The sequence below is a fragment of the Rattus norvegicus genome, chromosome 13, assembly GCF_021556685.1.
Source record: "Rattus norvegicus strain SHRSP/BbbUtx chromosome 13, alternate assembly SHRSP_T2T, whole genome shotgun sequence".
Taxonomy (NCBI): domain Eukaryota; kingdom Metazoa; phylum Chordata; class Mammalia; order Rodentia; family Muridae; genus Rattus; species Rattus norvegicus.
The window spans coordinates 88,304,299-88,325,753 of record NC_141546.1 but is presented as its reverse complement, the minus strand read 5'-3'; the positions used below and the strand labels follow the sequence as shown (position 1 = coordinate 88,325,753).

Genomic DNA, 21,455 nt, shown 5'->3' with positions numbered 1-21,455 from the left:
GCTAATTGTTTCTGTTCAGGTTCGTGATTTAGTCTGAAATCACATTTGAAGAAAATGCTGTTGATTTGAGAAATCTACCTTGAGGGAAGAAACACAGATCACTTCTGAGCTGGTGGTAGAATGTGTTTTTTTATCTTAAAAAAATTTTTATTTTAACTTCTAATGTTTTTATAGAATTTAAATGATGCAACCTTGTAGTAAATGACATACAATATTTATAACAAGTCTGTAACTGGTTGTTTCATTTCTGTTTTACAAACAAGGAAGCGGACGCTCACAGGAGTGTGTAAGACCCTGAAGGTCACACAGAAAGAAACCAGTGAAGGCGATTTGCTTTGAAGAGTCTTTCCCTCCAGCACACAGACCTCACACCACTTCAATCTTAGTAAAAGGCAATGGCATTCCCACCCAGCAGCTAAAAGAGCTTCTTTTCTCCGGTCTTAACGATCTCTGATGTTCAAAGGCATTTCCTTCATTTTCCACTCCCCCTTTCTATCCTGACTCTAATTCTTCCATAAGCACCAATATAGTTTACCTCTCCTCCTCCTCTTGAATTCTCCTGACTACTCAGAATTGTTCAATGTTCCTCCTCCAAGTAAACAGAGAATGAGAGGCTTCTCCACAGCTATAGTAGTCCTAGGCAGACTACTGGTTCATTCACCATCTACCTTCACTAAGCAGCTCACAGAAACCGAGTGTAAAAAGATAAAATTATAGCTAAGTGAACAGTCCCTGAGCTTCAGCATTCGTGGTCTGTCCTGCCTTTTCACGTCCAGGTATATGGAGACAGACCAGTGTGTCAGACCAGAGAGTGGACAGTATCTTCTTGGTATCTCTGATACTTAGGATCTGAATTTCCAGATCTTGGGATGATATGGGAATGTAAAAGACTGATAGCTTAATAAAAGACTGACATCATCCATGGGTTAGTGGTTTGCTTGAAATGGAAGCAATGGCAATACTCACTGATTCTTAACCTTGTTAAGAACTGAACCTACAAAAGCTCTTTAATTGTGCATCATCTGAGCAGGGATATCAGTCAGTAGAGATTTGAGGTACCTGCTAATGACTCAGGCACTTGTGGGTATTATCATTGCTAAATGGGTGGTAATATTGACCACCATATTCTTTTTGTTCTTAGTCATATATAGTTTTCACACTATGTACTTGTGAAATAAATCATTGGTCAAGTTACGGATCAAAGAAACACTCATATCAAACTCAGATAAGTTATTGGGGAAATAAGAATGATACCTTAGAAAATTGACATGAAGATTACCTTTAAAAGTAAACCTAATAATTATGAAAAGTTTAAATTTGCAAAAGATAAAGTTACCAAATTATAAATTGCATAATAAGTATTTTCCAGAACGCATTTGTCTTAATTGATTTGGTATCAAATGAAGGTTTCTCTTTGGCTTTATATTCTTGATGGGAAAAATTCAGCCTGTTAACCCAGAAGGTTCAAGTAAAGACTTATTAACAAGACAAAAATAGTATCTTCTAGAGAATGATTGCAGCAAAATGGCCTAAAGTAGTAGAGCCCACTGGGTTCTGCATAGCGGACTTTTAAGAAGTTACTCATGGGGCAAAGGGACTCCTTTCTTCTCTCCTAAATTAAGATGAATCTGATCTTCTTTTTAGAGTACTTATTCCCAAGATCTTAAAAAAATTCCACAGGTAGTAGATGTAAGTGTGGGAGGCAAGAAAAAATGATTTGAAACCACAATGCAAACTATAGTATAAAGAAACCAGGGTCTTTTGAGGATGCAACTCATTCACAGGTATGTATGGGTGGCATCTAGGAAAGAAAGGTTCCTGATGCTTTAGCTTTGATAACAGCAGGAAGAGCCTAAACACAGCTGTAAGCTGTGTGGGCTGGGGAGGGGTCCTGGTGATCAAGAGATGGCTACCCTAGAACAGCTGTGGTCTTCTCCATTCCTCCTAGCTTCCTACTTAGCCAAGAAACATGGCTACCAAAATGCAGCCACCCACCACATTTCTTGGCTGCCTCGTATCTAATTCCACACCTACCACACTCACATCCCTGCTTGGTTTTTATGGGTAGGAACATTTACTGGTGAGTCTGAAAACTCTTGCAATAGGCTGATGATTCCTTTGCATGTGCACACCTTTGTACATATTTCTGCATAGATACACCATTGTTTTAAATTTATACAAATATCTTATTTTAAAATTATCCATACTTACTGTTAGAAATATCCAAATCTTATAAGTGCTATACAGCACCTGGAAAGGCCTCTGGTCTTAACTATAGTAATGATTTAGAAACTGATCATAAGGCTTTTATTTAAGTTGTATTTTTAAGCTCTAATATCAACATAGAAGTCAAAATAATCAAAACTATTTTTGTGCCTCTGTGATATAGCAAAAATACATTTTATCTTCACTTATTTAATACAATGCCAACCCCAAGTTAAATATGATTTGCAATAATTATTTTAAGTGTATCTATAAATTTTGTTCTGTCTTTCACAACTAATTTAAAGCTCATTCAAAACTATGAAACATTTATTTAATGTGAATAACTCAGACCTCTCTTTTAAAATATGTTTTATGGATCATTATTAAAGAGCAATAAAACTAGCTTGTAACTTAACCTTTAATTGTAACATATTGGGATAGAGTAACATAATAGCTTATTTATTTTGTACTGTACAAAAACATGCTGTAAAATTATTTCTAAAATTGGGTTTTCTTTTAATTTGTTGATATGAATGCAGTCTTAGAATTAAAAGAGACAGAGAAAACAAGACTGATTTTAGGTTAATCTGAAATAACACAAACAAGTCATATGTGCTGAAATTCAAACCAGTTCGTTTCTGACTCCTGTGCTACTCCTTTGTACCGACTCGCTCACTCACTAATCACCCCACTCCAATGAGCACAAAGGAATTACAGTTCAAATCACCAACCCGCAGACTTGTGACTAAACAAATAGTATTGTTTTTTAAAAACTGACTTTCAATGTGGTTCATTGAACTCATAATGAAGTGAAAACAGACCACCGGAATCATGGGGCTTTTGTTAGCACAAGCTGAAACACATACAATTTCCTTTAGCTCTCCTCATTCACTGGGAATTGCAACAGACATTCATTCCACAAATAATTTTAGAGTTCCTATTATAAGTTCAATCAGAGTGATAGGATCAAGAGATTGAACTAGAGAAAAAAAACATACCTGGTCCATATGTTCTTGGCTTTAAAGTCTTAAACTATGTGATAAGTGACAAAGGTACAACCAAATAATGGAACTTTAATGGTTTTATTGTAAACAAGTAAACATGTATTTCAATGAAATATAAATAGTCAGGTTTATAAATCATAGATTTAGGTCATGGCATAGTTGGAGTGTGCCTTGAATTTAAGTATAGTTTTATGCTTAGGAAAGTTTTTCCTGTTTGGAGAAAGTCTCAAAATATCCAACTTCACAGATATCTTACTTGAGCCCATACTTTATTGGCGGTGGCTCGATTCTAGACACACACAAGCCACCATCTCAGCCCTCAACTTCAAGGAGTTCTTTTACAGTGAACTTGGCAACTCCTGCTGCATATCTGTGTAATGCCACCACCACCATCATCTGACTCAGTTAAGACCCTGCTCAGTTATACCCCAGACCATAAATGAAGAGTGTAGAAGGGTTTGATAGATGTTCTACAAGTATTCTTATTTTATAGTTCAAACAACAGAAATCTAATTAGTCTGACTCTCCTTTAGTATAACAAAATACCTGATTTGTTCAACTTAAAAACAGGAAAGGTTTATTGTGTCTCATGGGCTCAGAGGTTTCAGTCTATGGTCAGCAGGACACATTGCTTTTCGGTCCATGGTGAGACAGTAAATCTTTGAGAGAAGCCCTAGAGAAGCAAGCTGATAATCCCATTAAAAGCTGGAAAGCAAAGAGAGAAAAGGCACTATTATTCTACATTCTAAACCTTGCTCCTGTAATCTAAACCTTCCCCCTAGGTCTTATCTCTTTCAGGGTTCCATGACCATAGAACAGCACCAAATATGGACCTTCGGGAGCCACTCAAGATCTACTATATAACAAACTACCACAATTTCCTTAACACAAAAGATAAACTATATCCCTTCAAGGGACATAGTTTCTCTTATCTGGGTTTAAAAGGTCTATGGAAAGGACAGCTCGAAATAAAAGAAACTACTTATAATAGAAAGAACCAAAATAGAAAGCAAAGATTCAAAGAGTAAAAACATTGGTTTTATTATTTTTATTTTTAATAATAAAGCATAATTAATATAACATAATATAATAAGATAAAACAAAAAATGAACAGATTAGAATTGTACAGAACAAACAGAAGGAAAAGAGCCAAAGAGAAGGCACAAGAATCAGAGAGACCCAGTCATTTGCCCAATCAGGAATCCCATAAAACCACTAAACTGGAAGCCCTAATATGTATTTAACAGACCAAGTTCAGACCCATGCAAGTCCTATCCATGCTGCCTCAGTCTCTGTGAGTTCACATGAATGTTGCTCATGATGGTTTAGAAGGTCTAGTTTTCTTGGCCTGCTCCACGCCCTCTGTCTCTTCTAGTCTTTCCACCTCCTCTTCTGCAGGGTTCCCTGTGCCTTGATAGAAGAGATTTGATGAATCTATCCCATTTTAGGGCTAAGGGATCCAAGTCCTCACAGTCTATGCATAATTTCTAGCTGTGGGTCTTTTCCCCATAGGCTTCAGGTGAGAGCTTCTCTAATGATGATCTGTAAGTGTAGCAGAATGTTATGAGGATTCATTATATTGGTACTTTTTAAAGAGAAAAAGGATCTCGTCTTAGGTAGTATTTCAGTATCTAGACACCCAACCAGTGTCTGGTATGGGTTACAATTCCGAGGGTCAAATCAGTCAAATCCAGTATTGATTGGTTACTCCATCAAACTGTGCCATCATTAAACTAGCATATATTACAGACAGGATACCATTGCAGATCAAAGGGTTTGGGGCAGGATTGGTGTTTACCTTTGTCCTTTAGTAGTGTACAGAGTACTTTTCTCTACCAAAGATGCTAGAATACAGAGTTAATTGTTCATATGCATTGAGTTGTACAGGTATTGTTTTCTCTAATAGGGCCTTACATCTAGTCTTTGGCTAGAAACCGCTAATATTAGCAATAGGCTAGGTTGCTTGGGAATTCCCATGGGATCCACTTGGCAAAGAGCTAATTAGATATAATCCAACCCTGGTACTGGAAACAAACTTCATTTGGTGACAAGAGATGGTCACTTGGGGCTTTGTATCCTCCATTATTTGGCTACTTCATTGAGATCACCTTTGTATATGTATATAATTTAGGAAGCTGTTACTCTATAAATTTCTATAGTACTCCAAATAGTCCTTAATTTTAGTTGTTTCTCCTCATATTTCCTCATCTTTTTAGCATTTTTTCTTTTATTGGATATTTTCTTTATTTACATTTCAAACATTATCCCCTTTTTCCTTCTCTTCTTCCATTGCTTCTATGAGGGTTCCCCCCCATCCTCCCACCAATTCCCTCCTGCCTCCCCACTCTGGCATTCCCCTACACTAGGGCATCGAGCCTTCACGGGGCTTCTCCTCCCATTGATGCACAACAAGGCCTTCCTCTGGTACATATGCAACTGGAGCCACTAGTCACTCCATGTGTACTCTCTTGTTGTTGGTTTAGTCCCTGGGAGTTTTGGGGTATCTGGTTGGTTGATATTGCTGTTCTTCCTACAGGGTTGCAAACCCCTTCAGCTCCCTCAGTCCTTTCTCTAATCCTCCATTGAGGATGTCATTCTCAGTCCAATGGTTGACTGCAAGCATTAACTCTGTATTTGTCATACTCTGGCAGAGCCTCTCAGGACACAGCTGTATCAGGCTCCTGTCAGCAAGTACTTTTTGGCATCTGCAATAGTGTCTGGGTTTGGTAACTGTGTATGGGATGGATACCCACATTTTCTTTACCCATTCTTTTGTTGAGGGGCATGTAGGTTGTTTACGATTTTGTCACTACTGTGAACCGAGAAACTGTGAACTTAGTGGAGCAAATGTCTCTGTGGTAGGAGGAAGCATTGCTTGGATATGTGGGCAAGAATGGTATAGCTGTGTCTCGACGTAGATGGATTCCCAATATTTTGCGAAACTGCCATATTGATTTCCATAGGGGCTGTACAAACTTTTCAATGCAGAAGTGTTTCCCTTGCTCCACATCCTCAGCAACATGAGCTGTCACTTGTGTTATTGATCTTAGTCATTCTGACAGGTGTAAGATTGAATCTCAAAGTAGTTTTGATTTGTATTTCCTAAGTGGCTAAATGTGTTGTACGTTTCTTGGTTTCTCATTCATTTGCCATTCCTCTCTTGAGAATCCCCTATTTAGATCTGTACCCCGATTTTAAATTGGATTATTTAATTTTTTTCTTTTTTTTTTGGTATCTAGTTTCTTGAATTCTGTAAATATTTTGAATAGTAGTCCTTCAATGGATGTGGAGTTCTCGAAAATCTTTTTCCATTCTGTAGCTTGTGGATTTGTCTGAATGATGTTCTTTGCCTTAGAGAAGCTTTTCAGTTCCATTAGGTCCCATGTACTAATTGTTGATCTTAGTGTCTATGCTATTACTGCAATCAGCTCAGAAAGTCTTCTCCTGTGCCAATAAGTTCAAGGCTATTCTCCATTTTCCCTTCTATCAGGTTCAGTGTATCTGGTTTTATGTTGAGGTCTTTGATCCATTTAGAGTTGAGTTTTGTGCAGAGTGATAAGAATGTATCTACTTGGATTATTTTACGTAGACCCAGCAAGATTACTATCACAATTTTTTAAAGATGCTACTATTTTCTGGTAGGTATTTCTGGCTTCTTAATAAAAAAAAAAATCAGGTGTATATTGGTGTGTTGACTTACGTCTGAGGCCTCAATTCTATTCCTTTGATTCACATGTGTCCTTTGTCCCAATACCATGCTGTTTTTATTACTGTAGCTCTCTACAATTTGAGGTTGGGAATGATGATACCTCCAGTGGTTATTTAATTGTACAGAAGTATTTTAGCTATCCTGGGTGATTTGTGTTTTATACGAAGCTAAAAATCATTCTTTCAAGTTCTGTGAAAAATTGTGTTGGAATTTTGATGGGGACTGCATTAAGTCTATAGACTGGTTTTAATAGGATGAGCATTTTTACTCTATTAATCCTACCAGGCCATGAGCATAGAAGATCTTTCCATCTTCTGATCTCTTTCGTGTCTTTCTTTAGTGACTTAAAGTCTTTATCACACAAGTCTTTCATTTGTGTGGTTAGGGTTTTCCCAAGAAGTTTTACATTATTTGAGGTTATTAACACATTGGTTTTAAAATCATGTATTGTTTAGTTAATATTAACCTTTTACAACTTTGTCTCCTTTTGGGAAAACAAGGGTGCTGTCCCTATGAGTGCAATATAAGAGCTAAACAACAGAGGTTTCTCCACAGAAGCAAGTGTTGCTGATCTCCCACTACTGAAGGTGTCCAAGAAGAACACAATGGAGAAGCTTATTGTCGGCACCCTGCTTCTCACTGTTCTTTCAGGAGGTATATCACAATCAGGTAGGTCGCGAACCCAGCGGGAAAGTTTTCTACATGTAGAACATAGGGAGTCCAACACCTTTGCTGCTGCGGTTCTCAGGAAACTGTGAGTGAATGGTGTGTGGAAGTTACTTACTCTATATATGATCCAAACTTACCAACTTGAAAGAGTGATCATTTACTGTCTTATGTCTCTTTTACAGCAGAACACAGAGAATGCTCTAGTTCCTGTTCCCAAGTACAGGTCTCTATGGGACTATAGTCTTTTAACCAAGGTTGCAGTGTTGTCTGAAGGTTCCACTGCAGATGGTCTACTCTCAAGCTTACTTGTATAGTTAATCAATTTTAGCTCATTTCAGGATGCTGGCCAGGGAATCTGAGTTCTTCACTGTCTAATGACTGTAGACCATTCTTAATCTCCTGTCATTGAGTCCCTTTCTACAAAACAGCTGCCACAGGTAACTGGAAGAAATGTCCAGTTCAGAAGCCACAACCTTTTCATAATCAGATCTTAGAAATCCTCCCACTGTGTCCTCACTCCTTACCAGTGAATCGGCACTTACCCAAAGGGAAGAGAATTAAGTTAAGTCACATTTTAAAAACTACCACATTATTGATGATGAAGGGTGTGCCTTACTATACTAGAGTGTAAAGAAGTCTCCGAGTTCAAGAAAGGAGAATGGGATTTGTTTTGCTGATGAGAGCACTGTAACACCTCATTAAAGAGAACAAGAAGATGGGAAAAGATGTTGTAAGGGCAGGTGAGGTCCACGAAGGCTTTCAGAGAGGGTGAAGTTCTGCAGTGACTTCCTCATTTGCAGGATCATCTACATCTGCATACATGTATACATTTACACACACACACATACACACACACACATATATGTACATATGTAAAGTAGATGTTTACTCTCTCATTCTTTTTAACACTTAATTGAGTTAAGTGTTAAAAATAACACTTAATAATAAGTGGAAATTAGAATAATAATAAGAGGAAAGAAGAAATCTTGGAAGGAATTTGGACTTTAAACCAGAAACTCATCTCTCCTGAATAATTGGATAATTGAATGACTATGGTGAAGTGGTAGGACTCTGAACCTCATTTCTTTACCAATACAATGGGGATGCAAATAATACTCACCCAATAAATGGTGCCGAGGTCAATTAAGGGAAGAATGAACTTTGTGATTTTCATTGTTTTTTTTTTAAAGATTTATTCATTTATTATATACAAGTACACTGTAGCTGTCTTCAGATACACCAGAAGAGGGCATCAGATCTCTTTACAGATGGTTGTGAGCCACCATGTGGTTGCTGGGAATTGAACTCAGGACCTCTGGAAGAGTAATCGGGTGCTCTTAACCGCTGAGCCATCTCTCCAGCCCAGAATGAACTTTGTGATGTGTATTATAAAACTAAATTTTTATTACCAAAGAAGCTACTTTCCTGTTTTGACAGCTTTATTATTTTTTTTTCTCTCACTGATGCCAGTAAGAAAACTTGACACTCATTTCTCTACGCTGCAGCATTGCTGTCAGCCGAGAGTTATAAGTTATTTCAGGCTAACTATGATGCTCTGTTTCAAATTTGGATACTGACAAGGTTACAAACAGGGAGATAATTGATCACAGGGCATAAATACATGGCTTACACTCCAACCTTCCAGGTGCCGTTGTGTTCACAGGAATTTAGCTCACGCCCCCCACCTTCATTGCATGCCCCTCTCTCATACATTTGAGCTAGCCCTCTTTTCTGGAACCGTTCCATTCCGTTTCTCCAGGGGTCCAGAGTATAAGCACTTCTTAAAAAGCCCTTGTATGTTAGGAAATAGAATTCATGCTGTTTTCCCATTTCCTACTATGAAGCAAAACTAACTCAATTCAAGACTTTATAATATTTCTAGGCCATGTCTCCTCTGATTCAGTTTGTCATTATTCTCGAGTTTATTTTCCAAACTGTGGCATTTGTTAAATTTGCTTTTCTGGACCAGGAAAGAATCATTCTATAATGATTATAGTTTCATCTTTTCGCGTGACTCTTAAGACAAAATAAATCCACGGTGAATAATAATCCCTTGATCTTGTTGCTGTCGTGGAAAGCTGGTCTTTATTGAACACAGGAACTGCAGGAGAGAGTGACGGTGAGGTGGGGCACTAGCATGGTCTGGACCAAGTAATTTACATGACTTTGATGCTCCATCATAACAAGGTCCAAGATGTATTAACCCTAGCTACAGGGTTCTAGACGAAATAACACGTTTGTGTCAGTGGTGAGAGAATATGCAATACCCCAGGCTTTATATGCTGCAATATTTTAGTTACATCTAATTTTCTGTCATGGGTACTTCTTTTATCTAGGTGCTGTGTCAAAGAAGATCGAGGTAGAGTTGATAAAGGGAATCCTTAACTTTGCAGCAGATGAACTGAGTTCAAATCCATCTGTTCATTGTTAGCTTTGGTTTCGTTTGCTTGTTGGAGACAGGTTCTCACAGCTCAGGTGGTTCTCAAACTCACTCCACAGAGCAGGGGGCCCCCACCTCTCCAGTGCTGAGGGCACAGACGTGAACCACCTCTTCCAGGTCTGCCTTTAACACGGTCTAGCTCTGTACTATTGCTGAGCTCGAACACTCGTAGGATCTCTGTGTGCTCCAATGTGTTGTGCGTGTTCTGCCAGGAGGCAGCTCTGGGGCCACAAAAAGAACAAATCAAAGATCAGAGTTGATAGGATGTTTGTCTTGCTGATTTTTTTCTCCACAGACATGGATGGCAAGGCATTCATTTTCCCTCAAGAATCGTCCACTGCCTATGTGTCCCTGATACCTCGGGTGAAGAAGTCACTGCAAAACTTCACCCTGTGTCTGAAGGCCTTCACAGACCTGACCCGTCCTTACAGCATCTTCTCCTACAACACAAAAACTCAGGACAATGAGATTCTTCTCTTTGTGCAAAATAGTGGAGAATACATGTTCTATGTTGGGAATTCGGCTGCCATTTTCAAGGCACCCACAAGTCTTTATGATCCAGTCCATATCTGTTTGAACTGGGAGTCTGCCTCTGGGATTGCAGAATTCTGGCTAAATGGAAAGCCGTTGGGGAGGAAAGGCTTGAAGAAGGGGTACACTGTGGGAGGTGAGGCAAAGATCATTATAGGACAAGAGCAGGATTCCTTTGGGGGAAATTTTGATGCAAAGCAATCTTTCGTTGGGGAGATATGGGATGTTTCCTTATGGGACCATGTGATCCCCCTAGAAGAGGCACATGACAGCTGTGATGGTGGCAACCTTATAAACTTCCGAGCTCTTACTTACGAAGAAAATGGCTATGTGGTGACTAAGCCCAAACTGTGGACTTAACCTAATTTCTCTATGAAATTGAAGTCTGCTTTTGGTCCTGTTACAATGATAATGTGCAATGCATTAAAAAGCAAAGACATGCGAATCGTTGCTGTATGTTATTTATGGTTGCAGAAGTTGGGGTGAGTTGTACTATAATTTTCTACAACATCAAACCATAGGAACTAGGGGAACACACTCCGCTCACAACTGAGCTCCCATCTTCTAGGATTCTCCGTGACTGGAGGAGATCCTATGGTGGTTCTTTGTGCTCAAATTTAGAAACCTGTGAGCACAATGTGGCGGCTGGGAGAAGTCTTCAGGAGCAGAGTTTCCGAGGGAATCGGATCTCAAAAGAGAGTTTCAAAAGAGGATTTCTAGGTTAGGATAATGCCCATTCCCCTATCCAGAAAAGAACCAAAGATGTTTGCAAAAGTGTGCTTAGGGGAAACCCCAAATGGGTCCCTCTTCACTCTTACTCTCAACTTCACTGTTCTAGGAAAAGCATATACATCCTACTGTTAAACCTGAGACTCACCAGACAGAAAGACCAGTTCCGCTATTTTTGAGCCAAACTTGAAGCAAGTTTTAATTAAGTGCTGGCCAGGATGATGGGCTCTGGCTGGGGCCATTCTGGGATTTCCTGCAAATGGCAATGAGTCACACTTTGCAGAGTTAATTATAAAGGCAAACCCATAAGGCCATGGTAATTCCCATCAGATCCAATCAAGGGCAAGCATACATCCTGATGTTTTTCTCCACCCATGCCCCTGCCTATATGTGTTCAAACACATCCTGTGTGCTTGAGTCAAAATATAAATAAGTAAAAACCTGTTCTGGGGAGCAAAACCATGTGGCCCCCACCACTTTGGGAAATACATGTCCTTTGGCAAGGGGCTTACAGGTTAGAGGCATTTTCATTTTGTGGATCTCGTTGGCACAGTAATTAAAACTTAGAACATAACTCTGGCTCTCACACTATCCCTGGAGACACAGAGGCCCCAGGCTTAAGTTGAAGAGGGCTTCCTTTGCAGTTTTCAGTGGCATTCTTGAAAAAGAGAGACAGATTTTTTTCCCCCTCAACTTTGAGTGGATCACAAAACATTTCACCCTTTCAGTCTCCTCACCAGGCTAAATAGTTCTGACTCTTAAGTCTTTCTCACACATAAAAGTAACCTTCCCACTTATAGACCGCTAGCGGAGTGGTTAGGAAACTCAGATTCTTAGGTAGAAAAGTGTTTGAAGTCAAAGTCCTCAACCTTCATGATGTTGGGACCCTTTGATACTACAGTTCCCAAGGTTGCAGTGACACCCAACCATAAATGTTTTCCTTGCTACTTCATAAGTGTAACTTTGCTACTGCTAGGAATCATAATGTGAGTGTCTCATATGCAGGATATCCGATATGCAACTCCTGTCATTTGACTTCAAAGAGACCCAAATGTTAAGAATCAATGGTTTGAAAGCAAACACTTAACAATTCACACAACATAGTGTTGTCAGTGTAGCAAAGGAGAGGATAAAGACAAGATGTACGTATTGGGTTATGTTCTACAAAGACAAGAATGAAAATCATGGGGTAATTCCCATTTCGGCAGCATCAGGAATGAGTGAATGAATAGCATTAACACATTTAATTTCAGAACCATCTTTCTTTAGACATCTCTGGGTTACTCCTCAGAACATGTGGTGAACCGAATGGGACTAAGTTGCTTAATAACATTGAACATACTGGAGACCCAGACTCACTAATGGACTGGTTCTAATGGGACTCAGGAAAATTGAAGAAAAATGTACAGATCTCATTTATATGTGATCATATTTCTGTGGGGCAATCAGTGTTTGTTACTCCCGTCACTTTCAAAAGAAGAATGCGGTGCTAGGTAGGAGAGGAGCTCTGACTGTTTCTAGTAGGACTGGACATCATCTGTGTCCTCTTAGAGGCTCTAGCACTCAATATCTGACGTTTATGGTGATCTTTCAACCCTGCATTCAAATGGGCACCATACAACCCACTTTTCTGCCATCAACGAACTGTCAATAATGAACTCCACCCTTGCTTATGATTCCTACCTGTTTCCCCATTTGCGAGCTGCATATGGTGGCCACCTGAGAGACCAATAAAAGATACAGCAGAGCAATGATAAAAGCAAGATGGAGAGAGTGGAGCTGAGTGGGAGAGCATTTGCCTTGCATGTGCAAGACACAGGGCTCAGTCTCTAACACCACAAAAAAGAATTTGAGTTTTAGTTAAAAGAAAGTAAGTACAAAATAAAACAAGAACCAACCTTTAGTATATTCGAGCCACTCTTTAATGTAACCTTACCACCATATTTTGCAATTTCCTCTGAGGATAAGAGGAATGATAGGGAAAAAGAATTGTTTTTGAGCTTTCAAAAAATATCCAAACCTTTTTCGCTTTTATATTTTGGTTTCTGTTCTTGTGTTTTTGTGAGAGCTCTGTGTGTGTGTGTGTGTGTGTGTGTGTGTGTGTGTGTGTGTGTGTATGTGTGTGTGTGTGTGTGTGTGTGTGTGTGTTGTGTGTATGCACACATATTCCCTGTTTTCTCATTTGTCTGTTGTATTTTTGGGTGTTTGTTTAAAGAGAGAGAGGGTGGAATTGGGTGGTTGCGGGAGTGAAGATGGTCTTGGAGGAGTTGCAAGAGGGGGCAAATGTGATCAAATTATATATTATAAAAAATAATTTTTCAATTGGAAAAGGAAAGACAGTCCAGACTGTGACTGACTACATAGTATTTCCCCCTTATCCATGAGGATATTTCATGATCTTCCATGGGTACCTAAAATTGAGGCATATAAGCTCTAAACCTTATATATACTCTTCTCCAACTTATACATGATTATGATACAGTTTTATTTATAAATTAACATACGAAGAGATCAGCACAATAGCTAATGATATGAAAATTCTCAGTGGTTAAAGCACTTGTTGTACAAGTGTGAGGACTGGAGTTGCAATCCCCAGGACTCCTGTGAAGGTCAGGAGGAGATAACAGCCCTCCTGTGACTTCATCTTCAGGTGGTGGACACAGGGAATCCCCAGAGCAAATCTGGCTAAAGAGACTTGCTGTATTCATAACCTCTGACCTTGGTGGAAAGACTCTGCCTTAAAAATAAAGTAGAAGAGTGACCAAGGAAGATTCCTAATATCAACTCTATAACTTTACATGTGCGTACACACATGTATGAATAGGCTCACATATCTCCACATACATTCAAACATAGTACATACATACACATATGAAAAGACAAAAAATATAATGATACAATAGGATAATTATAACAATATATGGTAATAAAAAGTTATGTGAGTGTTGTCTGCACTTTGTTCTCAAGATACTGATACAATACAGTATCAGTGGGTAGCATGTACAATATGGATATGGTGGAGGAAGGGACGATTCATGTTCCAAGTAAAATGGATCAGGGTTGTACTAGACTTCATCATGTATAAAGGTAAATAGTTTTAAACTAAAGAATTGTTTGTATTAAAGCCATTCTAGGGCTGGAGAGATGGCTCAGTGGTTAAGGGCACTGACTGTTCTTCTAGAGGTACAGAGTTCAACCCCCAGCGACCACATGGAGGCTCACAGCCATCTGTAATGGGATCTGATGCCCTCTTCTGGCATGCAGGTGTACATGCAGATAGAGCACTCATACACAGTAAATAAATAAATAAATAAATAAAGTTTCTAGAAAAAGAAAATATTCCATTTATATTTTCAGACCAGAATTGACTATGATTAATTGAAACTTCAGGTAAATAGAGGGACTCTACTGTATGCCAAACTGCCACATATCCTAGGCAAGAGGTTTTTTCCCAATGGCACGGAAAATGGCATCCTTGACTTCTTTGTTTCTCAGGGTATATACCACGGGGTTAAGGAGAGGAGTGAACACTGTGTAAGTCACTGAGATCAGCTGGTCCTGATCCCTGGTATTCTTTGATTTGGGCTTGAGGTAGGCAATGGAGGCACATCCATAGTGGATGATGACCACAGTGAGGTGGGAGGCACAGGTGGCAAAGGCCTTCTTCCGTCCCTCGGCAGAGGCAATCTTGAGGATGGTGGAGATGATGAGAATATAAGAGATGAAAACCAAGCCCATGGGTACCACAATAACCAGTGAGCTGATGATAAAGTTAACTATGTCATGTAGAGTGGTATCAGCACAGGACAGTTTCAAAACAGGGCGGATGTCACAGAAATAGTGGGCTACATCTCCGTCACAGAAAGGTGCCCTGAACACAGATGCAATTTGAATTATGGCCACAAGCAGCCCAATGCTGCAGGACCCCCATACTAGCTGGGCACACACCCTCTTGTTCATGATAACTGTGTACCTCAAGGGGTTGCAGATAGCTACGTAGCGGTCATATCCCATCGCTGTAAGCAGAAAGCAGTTGGTGATGGCCAAAGTGATAAAAAAGAACATCTGGGTAGCACAGCCAGCCAAAGAAATGGATTGGCTTGAACCCACAAGACTGGCAAGCATCCTTGGTACAATGACCAATGTGTACACAGTCTCTGAAGTGGAAAGCATACTAAGAAAGAAGTACATGGGAGTATGAAGGTGACGATCAATACTGATAACTATCATAATGATGGCATTGCCAGTCAGAGTTAGCAGGTACAAGGCCAGAAAGACCATAAAGAGGGTAAACTTGTATTCCTGAAAGCTGGAGAAACCTTGGAAAACAAACTCAATTACCACCGTGTGGTTTCTTCTCGTCATCTTCCAGACAGAAAGGACAGGTTTGACTCAATCAGTTAGAACATATTAGTGCCCACTTTAAGCAGGTGATGCTTAGGAAGAATTGGTCATGGTTCTGTCTCTGGGTAGATACAGAGTTAGCAAGGACAGCCGTCTATCCAGTAGTCAAACATAGACACAATCAGGAAATAATATGATGTGTAATAGTTTGTGTGGAAAATGTGGAACAGATTTCCTGGTAAGGTGAACTTTAAGTAGAAGAGGGAAGAAGTCAAGAGAAGCAGACAAGACGTAATTAAATTTGAAAGGCATTTTTGCTTAGAGCATAATTTCACAACTTGTTACCTAAAATTTGTTTAAAATGGATTATTTTTTATCATCTTCATAAAGGACTGCATTTCTGTGTTGTATAAAAGGAATGCAGGCCTGCTTCATGAACACATTTTCACAGATCATCCAGCATTTGCAAGCCTGACTGTCCTCTATTACATTTTTAAAACAAAGAATATTGCCCTTTCTTCAATATTGACAGATGCCTCCTTCTCCTCAGAGACTCTTCTCAGTACTTGATATAACCTGTCAATCAAGCTCCCTGTTGCCCAGCAACTTATTTTGCTGTATTGTGCGCACCGCCATGCCTTTTCCAGCTTGTGGTTACATATAAATTTCACAGATAGCTGCACTCACTACAGTAAGCTCTCTTTTCTAATTTCTCCAAGATTATACATTACATAGCTGTGGGGAAACCAATATTTTAACTTCTGTGCTCTCACTGAGCAGTAATTTAGAACCAAAAGTTGCTTATGTTCAAAAATAATTGAGTAAGCATAAGCAGTCCCTTGTACCATTTTAAGTTTTTTTCCATATGTTTTCAACATTATAAAACTATGTATTAGCGTATTTGTACCCCCCATCTTGCGGTAAGAAACTCATGACACCAAAGTCTATGTGATTTGCTCAAATTGATGCAACCATTTCCTTCTAAAACTATGGTGATTTCTTCTATATCACAGCTACCCAGGAAGTATCCATGACCACAACATGTATGAGAAAGAAGATGACTTCCTCATTTTCGTTGGAGAAAAAATACATGAATTTTCCTCTTTCTCTTGGAATGAAATTACATTGCAAAGAAATGGAAAACCCAGAAATAATTTGGAAAACCAGAAAAATTCTAGAACTTAAAGAGCTGAGGAAATATTAGCACATTAGTGATAACCTATACAAATGTTCCTTGAGTTAATAGTTCCACCTCCAATTATGTATTTTTAGGAAACTGTCATATATATGTGTGAGGGTGTGTGTACAAAGAACTAGTAATTATTTTAATTGTGATAACCAAGGCCAGAAACAGTGTGAATTAATAATTAATTGATAAATAAAATAATTATGACATATGCATCTGATGGGAACCACGTGGTCAGTTCATAGCTGAAGAGAGCAGATATGAAAAATGTGATGGATGGGAAGATTGCAGACTGCAATTTACAAAACAAAGAAGAATGATAATAACAGTATATACATGCATGGAACACTGAACGGATGTAAAATGTAACAATGCTAACCGATGGGAAAACAGAGGCCATGCATTTGAAAGAGAACTATGAAGACATGGAGAGGTTTGGAAGAGGGAAGGGAAAGTGAGGAAATGATGTAATTGTACTTTGATTTAAAAATTAAAATAAAAATAACATTTTGTTTTTTTATAAAAAAAGGAAGTAAACACTCAATAACATAAATAACGTTTAAATGAAGAAAATCTACTCAAGATCTCCAACATAGCCTTTTAATAACATCTATACAATCCAGACTTTTACACTTAATTGTTCCTTTTAGTAATCTAAAACTGAAATCGGTAAATATTTCTTCCCAGTCAAAATATATCATTTGATGGCAGAGGGGCCCAAGGAAGAAAGATGAGAACAGCTGGATGAACTTACCTGGGAGAAGAAACAGTTTTGAAGGCCCAATGCCTGGGTGGGTTAGGGTCTTTGAACAGGAAGCCAGGAGGAATTATCATCAGTCGTTCAAGTCTGTAATTAGTAAAATGATAACTTTCTGAGCAGTGGTGGGGGAGACTGAAGCAGCGAGACGTTCATCGCGGGTGTTAAAGAACCACCAAGAGGTGACGATGGTGCTTAAGGCCATCTTTAAAAACTAGAATTAAATAAAAAAAATCTTACATTGAACTAAATATCTTCGTTGCTCTTACTACAGTGGGATGCAAGGGGCTGAATGGAGTTTGGAATTTCCTAACTGAAGAATATATATATTTGTTTTCTTTGGAGAGGAGAGGGTCTAATGGACTAACCTTTAACTGTCCCTATATAACCAGGACTCATCATATGTTTTTAGGTAAGGTAGAAGAATTTTATTCTTTTGTAGCTAGGAAGTCAAAATAAGCTAGAATCTAGAAAGACTATGTGGAGCATATGTGTTCTTGTGTTTCCTCAATTCTTGCTAATCAGGAAAACGATGGTTCCTCACAATGGGAGGAACAGATGAGCCCGCACGGGGCAGCCAGTGCAGCATCCCAGCTTCCTCTGTGCTGTCCTAACCACCAAGAAGCAACATTTTATGTAAACTTCTGTTCCAACTTTTTAGGGGGAAGGAAAATCTCACCCCCCAGTTCCTAAAAAATTTTTAAAGACATTCTTCTACAGAAATGACTACCTTCCTAGACTGAAAATCCAATTCTGAGCAAGCAGCTAATCCCTCTCATTTCATCCACCAAGACTTCCCTATTGGAAGCCAGAATTTAAAGAAGAAAAATGCATTTGGAAGTTTTGAGTCTATCAAATGTGACTGAGTCACTGGACCCTAGAGTAAGAAGGTAATTTTCAAAGTACAGCATTCTTCACATACATATATATATATATATATATATATATATATATATATATATATATATATATAGTCCCCCAAATTCTGGTTCAGTGCCTCCAATGATTAGAAACATATTGTCTTATAAGTTGGTAACCCTCTTTAAAAAGAAAGGACTATGTGTGTTTGGAAAAATAAAACTACACTTTTAAATTACAAATGTTCCCAAATGGTGGGGATGTGCAAACAGAAAAGTTAGCTTTCTCCTGCATATAATCTGGTCTGTAGATAAACATAATTATTCCTTCCTTCCTTTTTCCTTCCTTCCTTCCTTCCTTCCTTCCTTCCTTCCTTCCTTCCTTCCTTCTTTCCTTCCTTCCTTCCTTCCTTCCTTCCTTCCTCCTTTACTTCCTTGGTTTCTTTCTTTCCACTTGTTTAGTTCTCTCTGGGATTTTATTTTTGTATAACCTCATATAGCTCTATACCATTTCAATTTTACACAACATAATTAGACTATGCATAACAATTCTTGTCTACCTTCTCCCACTAGAGTGTATGTTTTGAATGCTTCCAGGAACAGTACAACCCACCTCATTCCTTTAATTTCCACAGATGTATACTGTTCCATTGTTAGCATCGATTCCATTTTTTTTTTTGTCTGTAGTAGTTGGGAAACATTGCTTTCTACTCTCTCAGTGTCTATTTTCTGGCTAATTACTGCCTCCCACATCATTGCACTCTCCATGGCTTCTAACATGGGAGTATTTCACATACTGATGACTATTTTCATGCCACTGCTAGATTTCCTGTCCTTCAGCCTATTGCCACAGCAAAGGGGCATGGTAAGATATAATGTTAACGGACAGGAGAGTCTATAGAAGAAACCGCATACTGAAAATTGTAGAGGGAAAAGAGCAAACACTTGAAAAACCACACTTGGTATTTCATTCTCATTTGTCACCGTGTCTGACCTTGGCAATGACAAACGGAAGGAGACGCATTCTGGAAGAAATCTTTCCAACATTCCGGAAACGGCTGAGTCTGAAACTAGACACAAGTTGACAAAACTCACATCCAGGAGGTGTTCACAATGGAAGCTAAGACTAATAAAATGAAGTAAAATCAACTCTCTGGTAACAAAAGGAAAAAGTAAATTATTGTTGTCCCCACTGATGTGGGGAGTTGGTCTCTTTGGCCTTAAAGGAGAAGAAAAAAGAAATATGCTCTCTTAGGTTGCAAATCTGAGGAGCTTTGATAGTTTATTTTCTCCATTAAGTAGTGAATCTATTCACTCATCTCCTGGGGTTCTTTCCTTTGGGGAATTCCTTAGGGGTCCTAAGAGACAAAAGAATGGAACTGCGGGTCTCATGGGCTTCATTAAGAAGTTCTGTAGTTGCGAGAGGAGATATTTTCATTTGTCTCCTGATTTGAGAATTGTCCAGGGTTCAGAAACTGACTCTGCATGGAGTTTGAAGGAAGTACACCAATCAATACTGATAAACTTGAGGAAGACCCTAAATGTTATTTTTTTCTGTATTAGAAAGCAGCTTAATTGTTAAAAATCATTCAATCAAATAGATGAGATCCGGTCCCTGCATTGATTACTGGAGGCCAAGGCTTGTTTGGCTCAGTTTCAGCCTACAGTTGATTGCCTCAAGTCTCATTGATAAATGCCTCATGTTCACAGCATTTATAGAAAAATGTCACCCACACTGGGAAAAGGCAGGAGTCAAACTCAGACTACTTCCTTCACTGACTATAAGGGAACGGCAGTTGTACAATTAAATGTTCACGAGGGTTTGGGTGTCTATTGCATTCGTAGCTTACATCGCATCTAACCATTGCAAGAAATTCCTATAAAAATATAAATTTCACTGAATAGAGATAAATTAAAATTATTGGAGAAGTAGTGTCTTATGCCTTATCATAAAATTGTCTAAAGTTAGTAATGATTAAATGGTAAGTTGATTATAGGCATAAATTTTTTGCAACCTACTTTTAATAAGGGTTCAACCTCTCCTCTGGCCCACCACCAGAAGACATAGTGGAAGAGAAAAGTTATTAGGATATGGGGGAAGTGGACATGCTCAGCAATAGTTCTTTAGGGGTGAGCTCGATCTTCTTGGGCAGCAGTTCAGTCCCTTAGCAACCACCAAATATGATGCAGCAGCTGCAGACTCTAGGCATCAGACACCAGGCTGAGCCCGCAGCTACAGTCCAGTCCTTTCAGCAAGCAGACACTAGGCTCGCCAACCCGCTGGAGGCGAAGCTGCAGAACTGGCAAGATACCTGAGGAACCACCTGAGCACCTCTTAGGTAAGTTTCTCTCCCTGTGTTCCCTTTGGCTTAGTCCTGGCACTTCCTGGAAATAAAACAAAAAGGCAATAGGTTGGTGTTCATCCCCACAAAGATGATCACTGGTCCCAAGGGGAGCCTGTGAAGAAGCACTTCAGCTCTACCCTACTGCAGGAAATTGCCACGACAATCTTGAATCGAGAATAAAGACATGTCGAAGACCACAAAATTCCTTCTTTAGTGATCACCACAGTGCACATCCATCTCAGAGGCACATAAAAGAAAAAAGATGACACGAACCACTGGTGATCCCTAACTCAGCAATCAACTGAGCCAGGCGAGGTGACACACTCACAAGATGAATCAGAGCAATCAAGAGTTTAAGAACATCCTTTTCTACTAAGGGAGTTCAAGGCCATCCTGGCTACATGACAATCTGTATTAACAGAGAGAATACTAGAGAGAGGGGTGGAGAGACAAGGAGAGGTGGAGAGACAGGGAGAGAGACAGAGAAAGCACATCATTAGTAATTCAAAAACATTTCCTATGATTTCACATGGCTATATCTAGTAAAAGTATTTATTCGTTTATACAACGAGGTGGGATGCTGATCATTTATGTTTTGCTACAATTTGAGTGGAAAAGTCCTTCAGAGTTCAATCCCTACATTCAGATGTTAGTGGTATTTTGAGGTGAGGGCTTTGTG

The 21,455-nt window shown here is 39.1% G+C and overlaps 2 protein-coding genes across 2 annotated transcripts; one reads left to right on the top strand and one right to left on the bottom strand.

Annotated features, from left to right (window-relative positions):
- The first annotated feature begins 7,469 nt into the window (after window positions 1-7,469).
- Window positions 7,470-11,003, top strand: Mptx1 (mucosal pentraxin 1). The gene is given in 2 exon segments (NM_001037642.3): window positions 7,470-7,587; window positions 10,323-11,003. Coding segments are annotated over 2 exon segments (660 nt in total). The 5' UTR covers window positions 7,470-7,523; the 3' UTR covers window positions 10,919-11,003.
- A 3,688-nt stretch (window positions 11,004-14,691) lies between these two features.
- Window positions 14,692-15,682, bottom strand: Or10j2 (olfactory receptor family 10 subfamily J member 2). Its single transcript, NM_001409139.1, is given in 1 exon segment — window positions 14,692-15,682. A coding segment is annotated over 1 exon segment (933 nt). The 5' UTR covers window positions 15,653-15,682; the 3' UTR covers window positions 14,692-14,719.
- Between the last annotated feature and the right edge of the window lie 5,773 nt (window positions 15,683-21,455).